The sequence below is a fragment of the Cynocephalus volans genome, chromosome 6 (assembly GCF_027409185.1).
Source record: "Cynocephalus volans isolate mCynVol1 chromosome 6, mCynVol1.pri, whole genome shotgun sequence".
Classification (NCBI taxonomy): domain Eukaryota; kingdom Metazoa; phylum Chordata; class Mammalia; order Dermoptera; family Cynocephalidae; genus Cynocephalus; species Cynocephalus volans.
The window spans coordinates 90,322,058-90,338,872 of record NC_084465.1 but is presented as its reverse complement, the minus strand read 5'-3'; the positions used below and the strand labels follow the sequence as shown (position 1 = coordinate 90,338,872).

The 16,815-nt window shown below is 36.5% G+C and overlaps 2 protein-coding genes across 3 annotated transcripts in view; one reads left to right on the top strand and one right to left on the bottom strand.

Annotated features, from left to right (window-relative positions):
* JAZF1 (JAZF zinc finger 1) overlaps positions 1-4,920 on the top strand; it is a 333,199-nt gene extending 328,279 nt beyond the window's left edge. Inside the window, exon 5 of the mRNA XM_063100833.1 lies at positions 4,297-4,920. Within this exon, the coding sequence (XP_062956903.1) occupies positions 4,297-4,473 (177 nt within the window). The 3' untranslated portion in view covers positions 4,474-4,920. The remainder of the gene's footprint in view (positions 1-4,296) is intronic.
* A 2,562-nt stretch (positions 4,921-7,482) lies between these two features.
* The window catches only part of TAX1BP1 (Tax1 binding protein 1), an 80,584-nt gene continuing 71,251 nt past the window's right edge, over positions 7,483-16,815 (bottom strand). For both annotated transcript variants that reach the window (XM_063099551.1, XM_063099552.1), the window contains 4 exons: positions 14,864-15,047; positions 14,332-14,480; positions 9,195-9,277; positions 7,483-8,612 (listed from right to left, as the gene is read on the bottom strand). In XM_063099551.1, coding sequence (XP_062955621.1) covers positions 8,411-8,612; positions 9,195-9,277; positions 14,332-14,480; positions 14,864-15,047 — 618 coding nt within the window. In that variant the 3' untranslated portion in view covers positions 7,483-8,410. The remainder of the gene's footprint in view (positions 8,613-9,194; positions 9,278-14,331; positions 14,481-14,863; positions 15,048-16,815) is intronic.

Genomic DNA, 16,815 nt, shown 5'->3' with positions numbered 1-16,815 from the left:
CCCTACTGGAAGTATAACTGATACAGTCTTTGTGGAGAACAACTTGGCAGTAAACATCTGGAGCTTTAAAAAATGTTCATATTCTTTAGCTCCATAATTCTTTTTAAAATTTATCATAAGCATATCAGGAATGCAAACAAAAATTGATTTACAAGGAGTTCATCACATAAAGTCAGCACAAATTTGGGAAATACTAAGTTTCTAACAATGGGGGAATGGAATAGAATTCTGTCAAAATCCTATTTTTAAAAAAATATTTAATGCTTACAAAGTTAACAGTAAGTGGAGAAAGGTGCTAAATTAGTTTATTTACATATGTATGTATGTATGTATGTATGTATGTATGTATGTATGTATGTATGTATGTATGTGAAAACTGAAACACATCAAAATGGTAAGTTATTGTATCTGTTCTGCTTTTTTTTTATGCTCTGCTATATTTTCTAAATTTCTACAGCTATCTACACTGAACACATTAATGACCAGGGGAAGAAAAGAAGCATTTTTTTCCCCCAGAGATCCCGCCTGACTCGCCCTGGCCATCTGTGTGCTGCGGCTTGGAGTCGGGGTGGGGCGCAGCGTGCCCCGCAGCTGTCCTGCTCCTGCTGCACGTGGTTTCACTTAACCACCATCCCGTTTCTGTTTTTGCATTTTTTTTCATCAAATCCCCAGACCCACGGGAAATTGAAAGCTACAGTTTTCATGTCTAGGACACATGCCACATGTTGTACATACTCAGGCCTGAGAACTGACACAAAGATCAAATACAGTTAAGGACAGGATGGCCCAGCCTGGCATGCAGATTATAGGTTTCATGATTTGATTTGGAGTAGAATTTTTAGAATAGTCCCTAAATTGCTTGTTGTCCATTGACTGGCTTAATCCTCTCCTGGGGACAGTTCTGATGATAGAGGCGTCCTTTGTACCCCTGTCCTATCTGCTTCCTTCACATACTGACTAGTCTGATGTCAGAATATCGTTGTAATTCGTAGACACTTTTCTACAGACTGAGTATCCCAATCTTTCTCCCCAACTGGTAAGATTTTTCAAAGCCCACCAGCTGGCGGTTCTAATTAACATGTTCCTAGCAGTTTAAGAGACTAAATGGGGACATGCGGACTATGACATCAGACACCCCTGGGTTCCTGCTCTTGTTCTATCATTCACCAGTCATGTGAACCTGGACAAGTCATTCACCCTCTCTGGGTATTAATTTCCTCAACTAAAACATGAGTATTAAATAAGGCAGTTGAAGTCAAGTACATAAGGATAAGTTTCTTTAAAAATGTTAGGGACCCTCCTTGCCCTTTCGAAGCTTAACTCCCTTTCCTCTTTCCAAAGACCAGACGATTTGAGCAGTTCATTTTCAAGTTGCCTGCCATTACTTACTTTTGTTATTAATATTTTTTAAAGCAAACTCATTTCAGGACTGATGCAATTAGAAACTTCAGTGAGTCTCTGTAGAGCTCCTCTAGTCTTGGAAAGAGGGAGCTCCCATTGCCTGCAAGTGAACGGACAGATCAAGGAAATCTTTTAATGGAGAGTCTGATTTGACCTTGTATTAACATTTGTGAAAAGGGTGTCCCATTGACACTTGTGAACATTTTGAATCACAGCAACAAAGAGAGAGTAGTGCTGGTGCGGCAGGTCCTTTGGCCAACCCTGTTTCCAGATGTGCATTTGGCTGCCTAATTTTTCCAGAGTAGTAAAGCTGATGTATGGGGTTGGCTGTGTTTTTCTCAGTCTCACAGCTAGACACACAACCCAGTCTTTATATTCAAGCTGGGAACAGGTCACGGAGCCTGCTGAAGTCACCTCAACTCTGGCTTGTCCATCTCCTGGTGACTTTGGATCTGGTTTCACATTGGACCGGCTTATTGTGGCTTTAGCAATTTCTGGTTTCAAACTTTCCCTAACCTAATTAGCTACAAAAATGCTGGCAGGGATGGATTATCTAAGCCCTGATGCTGTTGGAGCTGCTATGCCTTTTTGCTTGTTGGTTAGTGCTTTTGCTTTTTATTTTTGGTTTCCTCTATTCTGACAAGGTGTGAGTGGTTCTGGGACACAGGAGGGGTAGTTGGATTTTTAATGATCCATCTTGCAACAAGTTCCCTGTGAAAACAAGGACATTAAATGTTTTAGTAACCCTTCATCCACAGAAAAGGACTGTACTAGATGCTCAGTGAATATTTGTTGAGCTAATAAATGGGATATTAGTAAGCAGGCAGATGCACATTTCTAGCATTTATGAGCCAGGGGACTTTCTGCTATATTAAAGTTGGGAGTCCTTTTCTAATGGTCATAAAACCATTACTTTCATTCTCTCCCCCTCCCCCCTTCTTGCGCGCGCGTGCACGCACGCACACGCACACACATGCAGAGGCACACACACACCTGAAAACAATTCTCTCTCAGTTCTGTGGGTTGGCTGGTTCCAGCTAGGTGGTTCTTGCCTGGGATCTTTCATGCGGTTGCTGTAAGGTGCCAACCAGGGCTGGAGTCATCTGAAGGTTCAGCTGGGCTAGATATACAAGTTGGCCACTTGGTTCACATGCCTGGACCTCAGCTGGGATGGCTGGAACAGCTAAGGACTGGCAGGGCATATGTACCCACCTAACATCGTGGTGGGTCTGATCCTGCCTCAGCAAGCTCTGATCCCCCAACATGCCTCTTAACAAGACTGGCAAGGTGCTTCCTCGTTCTGCAGAGGAATGACACAGGAAGGACAAAGCTGAAGGTGCAGATGGTCCAGAGCCAGGCATCCAGGGTTTGTTTTCAAACAAACAAATTCAGTGTGTTTGTCCTTCTGCTTCAACTCACTGGACAACCTTCAGCCTCTGAGCAAAGCCACTGGTGGCTGTTTGGCACCCCTGGGTTCAACAAAGGCAAGCACTGCAAATCTCTAAGAGGGAAATGTAATAGTGATACCACCACATATTTTTAATAGCAACTCATTCACTCACAAAAACCTATTGAGCATCTGCTATGTGCCAGGCACTGCACTAGAGCTTTATGCAGCAGCATTAGCAAGAGAGAGAGCCCCTGCTTTCTGGGAGCCCACTAAGGGCGCCCCGTGAAGGTAGGAAGACGACTGTGTTGAAATCCTTTAGTTGGGCGTGGAACTGGGTCCAGTAGTACTGCATTCAGATATTTTAGTAAACAGCTCACTCTTCTAGTAGTTTGTGCTCAACAACTTCACGTCACTAGCCGTTTCTTCTCTATTCCCTTGCTGATCTGGCAATAGCTGACTGGAAATTAAGAGCTATGTTCAAATACCACCTCTGCCGTTTATTCTTAAATTTTCCACCAGTAACTTAATACTCGGAGCCTGTTTCCCCACCATTTAATTGGGATGATTATTAACTGTTTGTTAAATCTGTAGAGTGAAATCTAGGAATGAAGTCTTACACAGAATTTGCTAGTGAGCTAGCAAAACCAATCAATAGAAATCCAGAAAGCATTCTGATAATCTGGATGCTAAGAAATCCAGTCTTAGCATTTTGTTGCTAGGAATAACATTATATAAGTAACCTAAAATGTTATGAAGTTCATTGTATGTTTGGAATGCAATACATAAATAAAGTTAGGGCCTAGGCTGTCCATACATGCTTATTTCACACATGCAACTATGCTGAGGAAGGGCAGGATTTGGGCAACAAGTAGCTCCCACAATGGCATCAGAGACACTGTCTTAATGCAGAGCAGAAAACAGACAGAAATTCTAGCTAACATGCAGTAGGGAACTATGACCACAGTAGCCTGGAAACAAGATGTAAACGGAATTCCCAAATCAAAAATATTGTTACACAGGTCTTGAGCTCTGAGATTTGTCCTGTTTTTTTTCCCCTTTAGAAAGGTATTTTGTTGGTCATCTGGAGGATATTCTTATAGTATGACTGTTTATTGTTAACTCTCTTCATAGTAGAAAAAAGGTTCACAGAGGAAGCAAAGTTCCAGGCAGAGGGAGCTGAGCCTACTTAATCTTCTTTATACAGTCTGAGAATTCTAAACACGTATTGTGTGTAAAATTTTAAGAAACTGGTATTCATTTTCAGAATAACTGAGGCATATTTGAAATTTTCTTGCATTGGCTGTGTGTATGACCCTGTCTATACAGCCCATGATGAACACACCAGACTGTCCCTACAGGGTCACAAGTGCAGGCCATGCAGAAGCCTCGTCTCTGTCAACAGCTCCATCCAGGACCTGCAATCTGAACTCATACTGTGGTTTTCCCAAGTTTGACACTCATTCTGTGACTCCATCTAATGAGTGATATTTTTGTCTCTTCCACAGAATGTGAATGGCATAAAGTACCATGCTAAGAATGGTCACAGAACACAGATTCGTGTCCGCAAACCATTCAAATGTCGGTGTGGGAAGAGTTACAAGACAGCTCAGGGCCTGCGGCACCACACAATCAACTTCCATCCCCCAGTGTCGGCTGAGATTATCAGGAAGATGCAGCAATAACATGCTGGTCATAACTGTGCCAAGAAACCCTCACCAGCAGTTGCTGATTTTGAAAACAGCCACCTTTTTTTCAGGGGAAGCATTCAGCAACCCTTTAAAGAAAAAATTAAATGCATGCTTTAAATTTTTTCTGTAATTTTGGAATGATGTATCTTTGTAGAGTTAATGATTTTGTACATTTGCACATGTAATCATCATACCCATTTTCATTACTTTGATATAAGGTGCTAAACAAAGCTCTAGGTCCTTCAGCACATTTCCCCCAAAACAAAATAAAATTGAAGGCATGTTGCGTATCGTTTAGTCGTACTGCAGTGATAGCAAGTGGGGGGAGGAGGGGTTGGCACTGAGTTTTTTTCAAGATTGTAATGTGATTGAAGTTTTTCAACACATCAACTCACATATGTTCGAAACCAAAATAATACCTTCATTATCAAACTGGTTACCATGCCTTACATAATGGAGTTAGTATTTGTGAGTAGAAAGACTTTAGGTAATGGAAATATAAATAAGAAAGAATGTTTAACATAATATGCTAAAAGTATTTTCATATTTAAATAACATACGTAAAAGGTGTGCTTTGTTTTATATTATCTTGCAAATCCTTTTGCCCTTTAAAAAGCTGAAAATCTTGCCATCTGACTTACCAATCATTTTAGTGTTACAAATGGCATTTTTGTACAAAATAGTCTATTTCAGTTCATTTGTTAATTTAACACACATTCATTGACTGCCTGCTGAGTGCAGGGGATTCAGTTTATGCTTATTGATATTTGTGGACCAAGATACCAGTTTAGTGAAATACTTGTCCTGGAAATCTGTTAGGAAACACTTTGAAATACTTAAGTGCGAATTTTCTGTGTGTGAAATTTAGTTGTATCTTCCATCTTCGGATGAAGTTTTAAAGCACTTTGTAGTTCTCTATTGCCAACAATTTAATGTTTGTGTGTTGCCAATTCTTGCAACCACTGCCGTAACAAACCTGTGAGTTGCAAAGCAGAATTAAAATTCCAAGCACGTTTCAAAGAGGAACATTTTTGTTAAGATACCCCCCCCCCGCCCCCCAATTGCCTCTTCACGCTCATTTTGTTTTTGAGACTTTTTTTTTAAAGGCAGTTTTACCATCACACTGTAGATGTCTGCATTCTCACCGGAAATGTCTATTTAGCTTTATAAAACATTTTGCTGAAATATGAAAATGAGCCTTATTGACAATTAAGTGCTTCTTGCAGCAGGTGGTCCAAGAAGAGTGATTCGCATGACCTGTTAGAGTAACCTACACCTGAACCATTCCTGAAGTTTTCTTCACCAACAGTACCATCATGCCTTGAGTATTCTTTTCTCCCAAGTGCTATTCCTTAAACATGAGTTTACCAGTTGCCTACGTATGCGGTAAAAATTGCTTTGAGACAGCCAACTGCCCGCTAAAGAAGCTGGTGAAAAGCAAACTCAAACTGCTTACAAAATCAGTTTCTTCCCATGTTCCCATCTGATGAAAAGTCTCACACACAGCTGGGAAGTAGGGTCCCTCCTCAGTTCTTCAGACATTTTGAAAGGATGACAATTCGGTTAGCCAGATGGGTAAGTTTCTATATTCCTAAGTTGTGAATCCCTCAAAATGAGGAATGGATTTTAAAGAATTTATAAAGACACTGCCCTATAAAAATTTCTCCACATCTCTGAAGAGTGGTCTTGGTCCTGAATATACAGTGTTACCCTGTGTGTTAAAAAGGGTGATCCAGACATGAGAAGCAACTAGTTGGTGCGTAAGATGGCCCTACTTGGCTATTTCCTGTCTACCCACCAAAAAAACCTTTTAGGCCAACAATTATTTAGCTTCGCTCCTTCTAGTGTAAAAAACTGCAGGCTGGATCAGTAGTTCAACAGCTAAACAGTCATAAAATAGTCATTGTGCATGTTAAATTTCTTTCGACAAAACAAATTCCAATTTCTATTTACTTATTCATTGTGACAGTATTACTAAACAGGTAAGGATGGGAATATTTTGTTATACCGTGTATAGTGAATGTATTGTACTGTGTCTGTGAAAACTGTGCTTTAAATTATATTTTCATATGTTTTGTTGGGGACAGAGCACATTAAGTTTGAAAGCAACAGAGGATTGTTTTAGAACTGAAGGCAAATTAATCAAAATTCCTGCCAAGAAAAGCTGCTTATAAATGTAAACAAAATCACATTTAAAATAAACTGCCTCTGACCCAAATAAATATGGCTCTTTATTTTCATTAGTGTCCATTATGAAAACCAATATCAAGTTTACCATGGGAACTAACATATCCACGCTCAGTGCTGCCTTCTATCTTAGACTGCCTATTTTACAGAATTCAGTTACTGCAGTTAGATTTCCATCAATAACAAATTACTTTCATAAGCTTCGGACCAAAAACTATTTAAAAATAAGTTCTAGGCTAGTAAGTTGAATAGTCTTACTTCACAAACAAACGGTAGTGCTATAATAGTCAAAGGATACTTTTAGGTTAGCAGGGTCCAAATTACTAACTGCTCATGCTGCTGAACACATGTGACCTAAATATCCTCTGCCTGTCATAGAACATATCAGGAAGCTGAGACATGAAGTCTTCAATGCTGCTGCCTCCTGGGACAGCCCCGTCCTAACAGCTGCCTAATACCAGTTTGCCCTAGACTCAAAAACCTTTTTAAAGGAGTCCAACAATCCACAAATTCTGTTCCTACAAATAAAATACAAGTGACATGATATGTATATAGTTCACATATAACACCCAAAATGTCACCAAGTCTGAATATTAGGTTAACATCTTAAACAGCTAGTTTGCTCAGAACAAGCGTAAACATCTTGATAACAACAAAAGCAGCAAAATCAAGTCAGTACTTTAAATTTTTAACATTTACATTATAAAAGAGAAAGGAATACAGTTCAGAAGTTTTTAAAGGTCCAAACCAAAGAAAAGATACTCAAGATGCTAGGTTAATAAAAAACTACCACAAATAAATATGACAACAATGAAATTAGACCTCCAAAAATGTGTCCTCTTTAATGTTAATAATGAGAGTTCTATACAGCAGAGACATAACTAAAGAAACACACTGATTGATTTGGGTTAATGCACTTACATTTTTTACATACACTTATTGAGAATTTTTTCAAATTTATATTCTCATCAGGAAAATGTGAAAATGATACTGATACATATTCTGTGTCTTATGCCACAAACTCCACTGTCATGAGATCATAACAATTATACTGAAATAGCTTGTTCCACTTTCCCATTAGGTATAAGTACAGTTTCAAGATGGTTTTAAAATAATCATTCAGGTTATTCTAAAATATTTTGTCATAAAATTAGCAAAATATGCCATCTATTAATTCCTAAAGCCAACATTTCACATATAAAAAGGATATCTGCAAGCATGTGATCTCATTCTACAATGCAGCTCCATTTCTAAAGAAGATTTAAAAACTAAATTATGGACTAAATTGTGGAACTTTCTGTATTCAAAGAATTACTTCCCGCGATTGTTATAATGCTTTTTATTACATAATATTTAGTAGTCATGCTCAATCAACAAGGTCACAGAAACTTGTAAATATTCTGCTAAATCTAGCACGCTAATACATATTTTTTCAGTGCAGTAACATTAAAATAATCCCTGTATCCTTTATTCATATAATTTTGCAAACTAGGGAATAAATAAAGATATAAACACACAAGAACTTCTTTTCTTAAAGCAGGTAGGATTGAGAGAGGTTAAAATTATATTTATTGATAAGCCAAAGACTGACCCTGACCCTAGTAACACCAAACTCAAAGAAACTCTTGGTCAGAAAAGTGCAGGAGAGGGTGCATGAAAGTGACACCTGGTGGCCTCCTCAGTGGTCTATTTAAGGTGACTTGTTTTTAACTGCTAAACTGCATTAGCTCATAATAAAAAGTAACTAGTCAAAATTTAGAACATTCTGATCAAAATGGGTCTGAACATGCCTCTCAAACCCCTGCTGGTCATAGTCAGGAGGGAACTGCTCACTGCACATCGGGCACACCTTCCAGTGACTTTCAACATGCTCTTCAAATTTGCTCTGATCATAGTTAGGAGGGAACATTAATTCACAGAGGGGACACTTCTTGTGAACATCAAAGCTTAAAGAAAAAAGAAAATGAAAGAATTACATATTTCTAATAAATCTGTAACAACAGTAATTGTCAGTGTATGACAAGGTTACATTTATCTAGTTAGCTGGTGTTCATACTACACAACTTACTCTGAAAGTCTTTAGTTACTCCAGAAACCTCTTTTTCTGCTTCTAAATGCTTGCTATAAATAATTGTGTAACCCATTTATAAAGCCTCTAAATTTAATTTTACAATTAGATTGACAAAGAAACCCTTCTTTCATTAAAATAGCTTAGTACCAAGAATTCTTCAATTTTTAATAGAAAATGCCTTTTGTAAAAACTATGAATACAATTCAATTTCCCAACAGTGCTCACTTGGTTTAACAGCTTAGAGTTTTTACAACTCTGGTTCTGCAAGGATCGCATGCCTCAGAATCAGCAGAGGGCATGTTACAACATGTACCGCTGGGCCTTACCTGGAGTTTCTGGTTCAATAAGGCCAGGCTGTGAGCATATGCATTTCAAACAAATTCCCAGGGACCATTGTTTGAGACCCACTGGTCTATATAAATAACCCAAATTCGACAGAGGAAAGAAAAGAAATTACCTGGAATCAAAGCAAAAGCCTGTTCCATGCCCATGTAAATGTTGACTTGGAGGATCAGGAGCAGTGGGCACATTCTCATCTTCCTAGGCAAAGAACAATTATGCAACTTTTGAGAAAAGTGAATATAGAAATTCCTTAATTCAATCAAGCACATATTGACAGTATAAAGGAAGTAAGATTAAACTTAGAAGAAATTTTATCTCTACTATCATTTAATTAGACTTTCACATAAATATATGTTTGAAAGTAAACTTTACAGAATATTTCACTATGGACTAACAGTCTGACCTTCTTGAAATGAAAAGCAGTATTCAGTGGAATGCAGACACACCACACTTTTATGTACAAATGAAGCTGAGACCAGTAGAACTTTTCAAACCTATACATGTAAGGTAACTTTACTGACTTTGTATCATTCCACAGACTGGAACTTTCATAAACATTAAGACTATTACTATTGTTCCAATTCTCATTATTAACAATTTGCAATAAAGAGTCTCCTTGACAAGATACACCCACTGCACAATATACAGAAATTATAAAGCAAAATATGTGTGAGTATGTCTGTGTATATTCTTGGGCACACACAATGGCAAATCCAACTGGAAAACACATGTTAAAGCAAAGCAATGCACCAAACGATGAGCCTCAAAACCCTGCCGTGGAAGAATAAAATGCAAAACTGAATTTTTGATTAACAGGTTGTCAAGTGAGAAGTCTAAAAATCTGTAAATCTGAGTTTTAATCAGAAAGAAGACACCGATTTAGATTCCCATGCCTGCATCCCAATGGTCAGTTTTTAGAGATCTGTACATGCAGCCAAACACAACGTCATTCAACACTGAAAGCAGCCACATCATCTAAGTTGCCTATTTGTTCTCTTCCTCTCAGCAACTGTTAGCTGCTCTTGTGTCATAAACAGCATATAACCAGGTGTAGCAGGCACGAATGAAAACACTTACATTGCTGGGTGGTCATGCTTGCCCCAGAGCTGCTATTAATGGGCTAGTGAAGTCTGTCAATGAGAGAAGTATCAAAAAAGTGTATGTGGTATGAAATGTGAAGTGAATGAATAAACAAAAGACAAATTGAGTATCTTTTTTTTTTCTTTTATTGTGGCACTTGGCTATCATTCTGACAATTCTCCCCTCTTGAAAGGTAAAAAGGGGTGAGAGGCTTTTTTTTTTCATATTCACCACATAAAAAAAATGCTTTTTTTGTTTGTTTCAGCAGCTGGCCAGTACAAGGATTGAACCCTAGACCTTGGTGTTACTATCAGCACCATACTCTAACCAACTGAGCTAACTGGCAAAATTGCTTTTGTTTACATATATAATTCCCACAGGACAGAAAACCTAATGGGGGATTGAGGGATTGGGAGATAAAAGTACTCCACATATTTCAAAAATTAAATCTTCAAGTTACTAAAATCCAGACAGCTTTTAAATTTATAGGTACAAAGAAGGAAGATGATACAGTAGTTCAATCTTAGTATGTACAACACAGTAAATTTTGATTCTGTGCCAGGTTACTCTAGCTGCCAGATTTAAGCCTTCCAGTAACCATATCTGAAGCACTGAGTCTGCTTAAAGAACTAAATAATAGTAATAATGATAATGGACACGATTTTCCCATTCAGCTTTGAAAAATGAAAAAGAATTTTTCAAAATTTTGAAACACTGAATAATGGAAAAAGATAAAATAGGGCAGGTCTTGATATTCTACTTTTTAGAATTCTTGATGACAGATATAACTTTCTAAGGACCAAAAATATAATGGAACCAAAAATCTCATCATCTCCCTTCCCTATTTTACAACAGCTAATATCTTACACCAATTTACTGCTTCCATGAATCAACTAGCAGTAGAGTCTGTTCCTAGGTAAAGTACCAGACTCGGACACAACCTATCAGACATATTAACCTAGCTCATTAAATACCTGGAATGGAAAAAAAGTTAAAAGCAATTTATATTTTCTAAACCACGTATAAGATGGCAATGATAACACTATTATTTTGTTATCTTCAACCGCCTACTACCTAATAAAAGGGAAGATGGACTCGAGTAGAATTTTAGATGTTATAATGAGATATAACAAGTTCTCATTAAATAAAACAAGAAATCACCTACTCAGAATTTTTGAAACCAGAAAGTATGCAGTAAGTCCTCTAAGTAGCCAATTCATATAATAAAGTCTCTCATGATACTGATATGCAAAATGAGACGAATCTTCACTTAAGAGTACATTTATTCTGTTTTTCTCATCAAGTGTGGTTAATTAGTTTCCAAAACGATAATAGACCAAAAATATCAAATTAGATTTAGAAGTGAGGCTATTAAGGCAGGCAAGCTATCAACAACCAAAAAATGGCTACTGGGAAAAAGAGAAAAAGCAAGACAAGAATTCAAAATATCCAATAGTATTTCAGCATTGGATCACAAAGCTTCACTATTCATCTTAAAAGAATGTGATGACATCATTTAATTTTTAAATTCATAAACTTGAATCATCAAGGTTATATTAAGTATTCTTTAAGAAGGCAGAGAATCATGCATTTAGAAAGATACAAAATTTCTGAAAATTTAAAAATTATTAAAATTTCTAATTTTAAAAAATTTAGAAAGATTTCCACTCAAAATTATTATCAGTTTCAGCATTGAAAGTTGCAAACCCACAAGGATTTAATGGCAGATTTTAAAGTATCAGTACCTGATATTTTAGCTAAACTGCTAAAATAACCTTGTAAGCAAATTCTACTGGGAATTCCATACTGAAATCTGTTTATTTAGAACAATTCTAAATTATTAAATTAAGAAATCCTTCTTACCCCCTAGGGCACCACAGCAAATTCAGAGAGGTACTGTGGGATAATTGTAATTTTCTAAGTATAATAAATATGCAGAAATACACAGAAATACTCAACATTTGTCAAATACTACATGAACAACTAGTTCACAGTTTCAACTTTAGGTAATGCTACATTCCTTTCAATGATATCTCTGAGAAGGAGGGTTTTTGGCGGTTGCTGTGATTCAGAGCAAGTGTCATGTGAAAATCAGTGTGAAACAGGATGGCTTATCCAATCTGACTCCAAGGCTTGAGAAGTTGTACAGTGGCCAACGGTCACATACACTCCATTAGTAACTGTGGTTAAGAATGAAATAAAAATATTAATTTTCTTTCAATTTGTGTGTGCCATGGTTATTAAATTTGTTAGGAGAAAAACACTTAATAGTTAGGTATTTCTTTTGGCCTATGGGATTCTGTGAAGAAAGAATTACTGAGATGCTAAGGGCGCCATGAACTGAGGATGTACGGTACAGGAAACTTCTGGGTTAGTCTATTTAATAGGAGGTTAAGACCGCAGCTTCTACAGCCAAACTGATGAGGTCCAAATCCCTTAACAGCTGCAAGCTATTTAATCTGTCTCTCGGTTTCCCCCACTATAAAATAGTGATAGTAATAGTTCCTACCTCATAGGACTGTCATGAAGAACTGACTTACTCTATCTAAAGAGCTTAGCATTAGCTGGCAAACAGACCTACAGAAATATCTGCTGCTATGACCAATCATCTTAATTATGATGTTATAGTTATTGCAATTATTAGGTAAAAGGAAACCATAAAAGGCTTTTGATCTGACAGTTGGCCACAGTTTCAGGTGCAGAAGGGAGGAGATATGGCAGGTATAGGCAATGGGCAGGCTGGAAGGGCAGGCTGCCTCAACACTGCCTCAAAGGTACTGCGGCCTGTGGCGGCTAATCACTCTCAGGGCAGAGAAACAGAGAAGGAAGAGGTCAACTCAAACTTGCTTTCCATATTCTCACTAAAAACTACTAAAACACTTCATCTGCAAGTGATTTTTGTTGTTGTAATAATAAGAATTTTTTTAAAAGTTCTGAATGTACATAAAAATTACTGTGTAATGTCAAAAATCTTCCTATTGCAAAATACCATTACTCAAGGTGTGTGTATTAAGAATCCTTCCATCTCATTACCAAATCTAAGTATGTCAGCAAATGAGCACAAGACTCTAACAATGCTTCTCATGGGTCTGCAGGAGGGCAAAGCACACAGATCAGAAAGAACATTCTGCTAATTAAACTGAAGCAGATGACTGTGGAAAAGAAGGGCTTGTCACATTTAACACCTGTGCCAAAAATTATCAGACTAAATATGCAAAATGTGAATTGAAGGTGTGAAAAAGCAGTGAGATGATACTCCAGACCTTAAACAGGCTACAAAGTTCTGACAGTTTTCCTAATTATTCCCAGCAATGGACACGGGAGGCCAAAAGGCAGGAGGGAGAGATACATTTTTCTCCATTATGGGTGTTGAGCACTAGGGCTAAAATCATGCCTGTCTGAACACTGATCAGTTTCTGCAAAGGTTAATAGCAATTAAATGCAGCAAACTAGATTAAATGAGGAACAGGTCATGTACTACTGTACTTGCAAAAAGCACAATAAAGCATATCTTTTAAATTCATCTTAATGCACAGGAAATCCAAAAAGCTGCTATGAAGAAACTTATTTTCCAAAAAGAGCTGCTCTGAGGAAACAAATGTATTTATTAAATGGTGAAGAAATCTCAAATGAAATTAAAAAATGACATGCTATATAAAGTAATTCAATTATCATCAGTATTGTGTTGCTGCCAAAAATAAAGAAATGCTACATGTTTAAAAGAGTATTTCTCTGAAAAAGAAAACTATATAATACATACACTTCTCTTTCTGGCTAAAGATAATACAGGCCACCTTAAAATTGAAAGTGAGAATAAATGCTAAAATGAAAAGATGAAGATTTAAACATAATATTGTAACACTTTGCTTCTCCCAACCTAGTACATCTACAATCAAAACAATGTAGTTAAGTTACTTAGTTAAGTGATTACGATTAAACTATAACTACAATATTCTGAGATCATTCTCTTAACTAATCATTTAATATATAAATCCTAAAGTATAAGTCTGACGTACAATGGTTGATTTTTCAAATTTTTCCAAAAATAGGCAACTATGTGCACACACAAGCATGCACACACAAACATACATGCACACATGCACATACACATACTCTTAGCTCTTTACATAAGACAAAATAAAAGGCACAGGCTCAACAGAAACTCAATTTACTTTGCTATCCTCGGGGTCTTCTAAACCATCAGGTCGACTAAGGTTTCGAGCAGGCTGGCTGCAGACAACATTGTCTTCCAGTCCCCAAGAGGGGACTCTCACAGGTGGCCTTTGGATTTCATCTGGGTAAAAAGCACCATCTGCTCCATCTGTAATAAAAATTTTGGAAGCCAGTTATATAAATTTTGGAAGTCATAAACCAGTTACTAAAATCAGCATCTCTGTGTATAGATATAATGAATAGGATATAAAGAATCACTTTGGTATATCAAGAAAATAGATGTTTTTATTTTTAACCCAGGTGATTTTAAAAATTGAGAACTGTATGTAATAAGAAAACAGACTACTCATTCATGGAGCATCACTTGTAGATGAAGACAGTTACAGTGTTAAACATTAAAATTGCTAATTATACAAATACAATAATGTTTCTATTAGAGTTCATTTTACCAGCAGTTCGGTAACCTCATGAAAAGATAAACAAAAAAATCTCCAAATTTAGCTAGCCCCAAAAAACAAATACTGTAATAACCTCTTGTTTCCTGTGTTGCATAAGGATTACCATACTGCAGAAGTGGTTGTGCATCTGGCAGTGCAGGAACATGACCATTTTGCTCTGAGCATGTGTTGAGACCTTGTGAGACCTGCTGAGAACTCTGGGAATTCTGACCTTCCATTCTCCTTTCTGTTGAATTTTGTATACTCCTTTTAAGTTCCTAAAATTAACAAAAAATAAAGATGTAATAGCAAAGCAATCAAATATTTTATAAGAAGGGCATATTAAACATTTAGCCAAAATATAACAATAAAAATTATTTCCCCATTATGTCTCAAGTATGCAGCCAGAAAGGCTGGATCTCGACTTCTCATAAATACCCCTTTCACATATAACAAAAAATCAGAAAGCAGGATAAAGCCCAATGTATTTTCGAATTTATTTTTGCAGAGAAAATGTCTTTTATTGAACTAGTTGAGGGGAAACAGAATCTCTTACAATTAAGCTACTAATAAAATTTAAAAGTCTTTTAAAACAGAGATTGCTTCCCTAGTAAATTCTATCAAACATTTAAGATTTAAAAAAAAGAATACTAATCTTGTATAAACTCTTTCAAAATAGAGTAGGAAACATTTCAAAACTTATTTTTCACAACCAGTATTATTCTGATACCAGAAGCAAACCAGGACATCACACGAAAACTATAGACCTCATCTCTCATAAATATTAATGCAAAAATCCTTAATTTATTAGCAAATCAAACCCAACAATATTAAAAAATAAAACGTCATGACCAAATAGGCTTTACCAGAGAATGCAGTTAGTTTTACATCCAAAAGTCAATGTAATTCACCATGTTAACAGAAAAAGGAGAGAAAAAGTATGATTATCAATGCATGCAGAAAACACTTTTCACGAAATCCAACAGTCAATATTGTTTTTAAAAATCTCAGCAACCTAGAAATAAAAAAGAATTTCCTTAAACTGATAAACGGCATTCAAAAAAACCTACAGTGAACCTTAAGGATGAAAAACTAAATGATTCTACCAAAGACCAATAATAAGGCAACAAAGTCTGCTCTCAATACTTTTGTTAAAATAGCCTGTGAATTAAGGCAAGATTAAGATGAAGGCAGACAGATTGTAAAATAGTAAAACTGTCTTTATTCACAGATGATATGATCATATATGCAGAAAAGCCTAAAGCATCTACAAAATGTAGGAGAGTGAATTTAGCAAGGCTACAGCATAAAAGGTCAATACATAAAATCAATTGTATTTATATCAAGCAACAATTGGAAAATGAATTTTTTTTTTCATTTAGAGTAGAACCAATAAATAAGGTAAAATACTTAGGAATAAATCTAACAAAAGATGTGCAAAGCCTGTACACTAAAAACAAAACAATGCTGAGAGAAATTAAAGAGAGCAAAACAAATGGAGAGATTATATCATGTTTATGGACTGGAAAACTTAATATTTTTATGCTATTAATTCCCCCCAAATTAACGACAGATTCATTGCATTCCATATCAAAATTCCAGCAGGGTATTGTATAAACTGACAAGATGATTCTAAAATGTACAAAGAAATACAAAGTCCCTAGAATAACCCATCTTTAAAAAGCAGAACAAAGTTTAAGGACTTACACAACATGACTTCAAGACTTATTATAAAGCCACAGTAATCAAGACAGTATACTGATAAATGTATAGATAAAGGGTTCTCAAACATTTTCCACAAAGGGCCAGAGAGATATTTTCACCGTTTCTGGCCACACAGTCTCTGTCTCAACTACTGAAATCTGCCTCTGCCTCTGCATCTGCTGTTGCAGCCATAGCTGATACCGATATAAATGGGCATGGCCATGTGCTGATACAACTTTATTTGCAAAAACAGTCCAAAATCAGATTTGGCTTGTAGACCTTAGTGTACTGACCCCTGATAAAAATCAATAAAACAGAAAAACCCAAGTAAACACCCATACT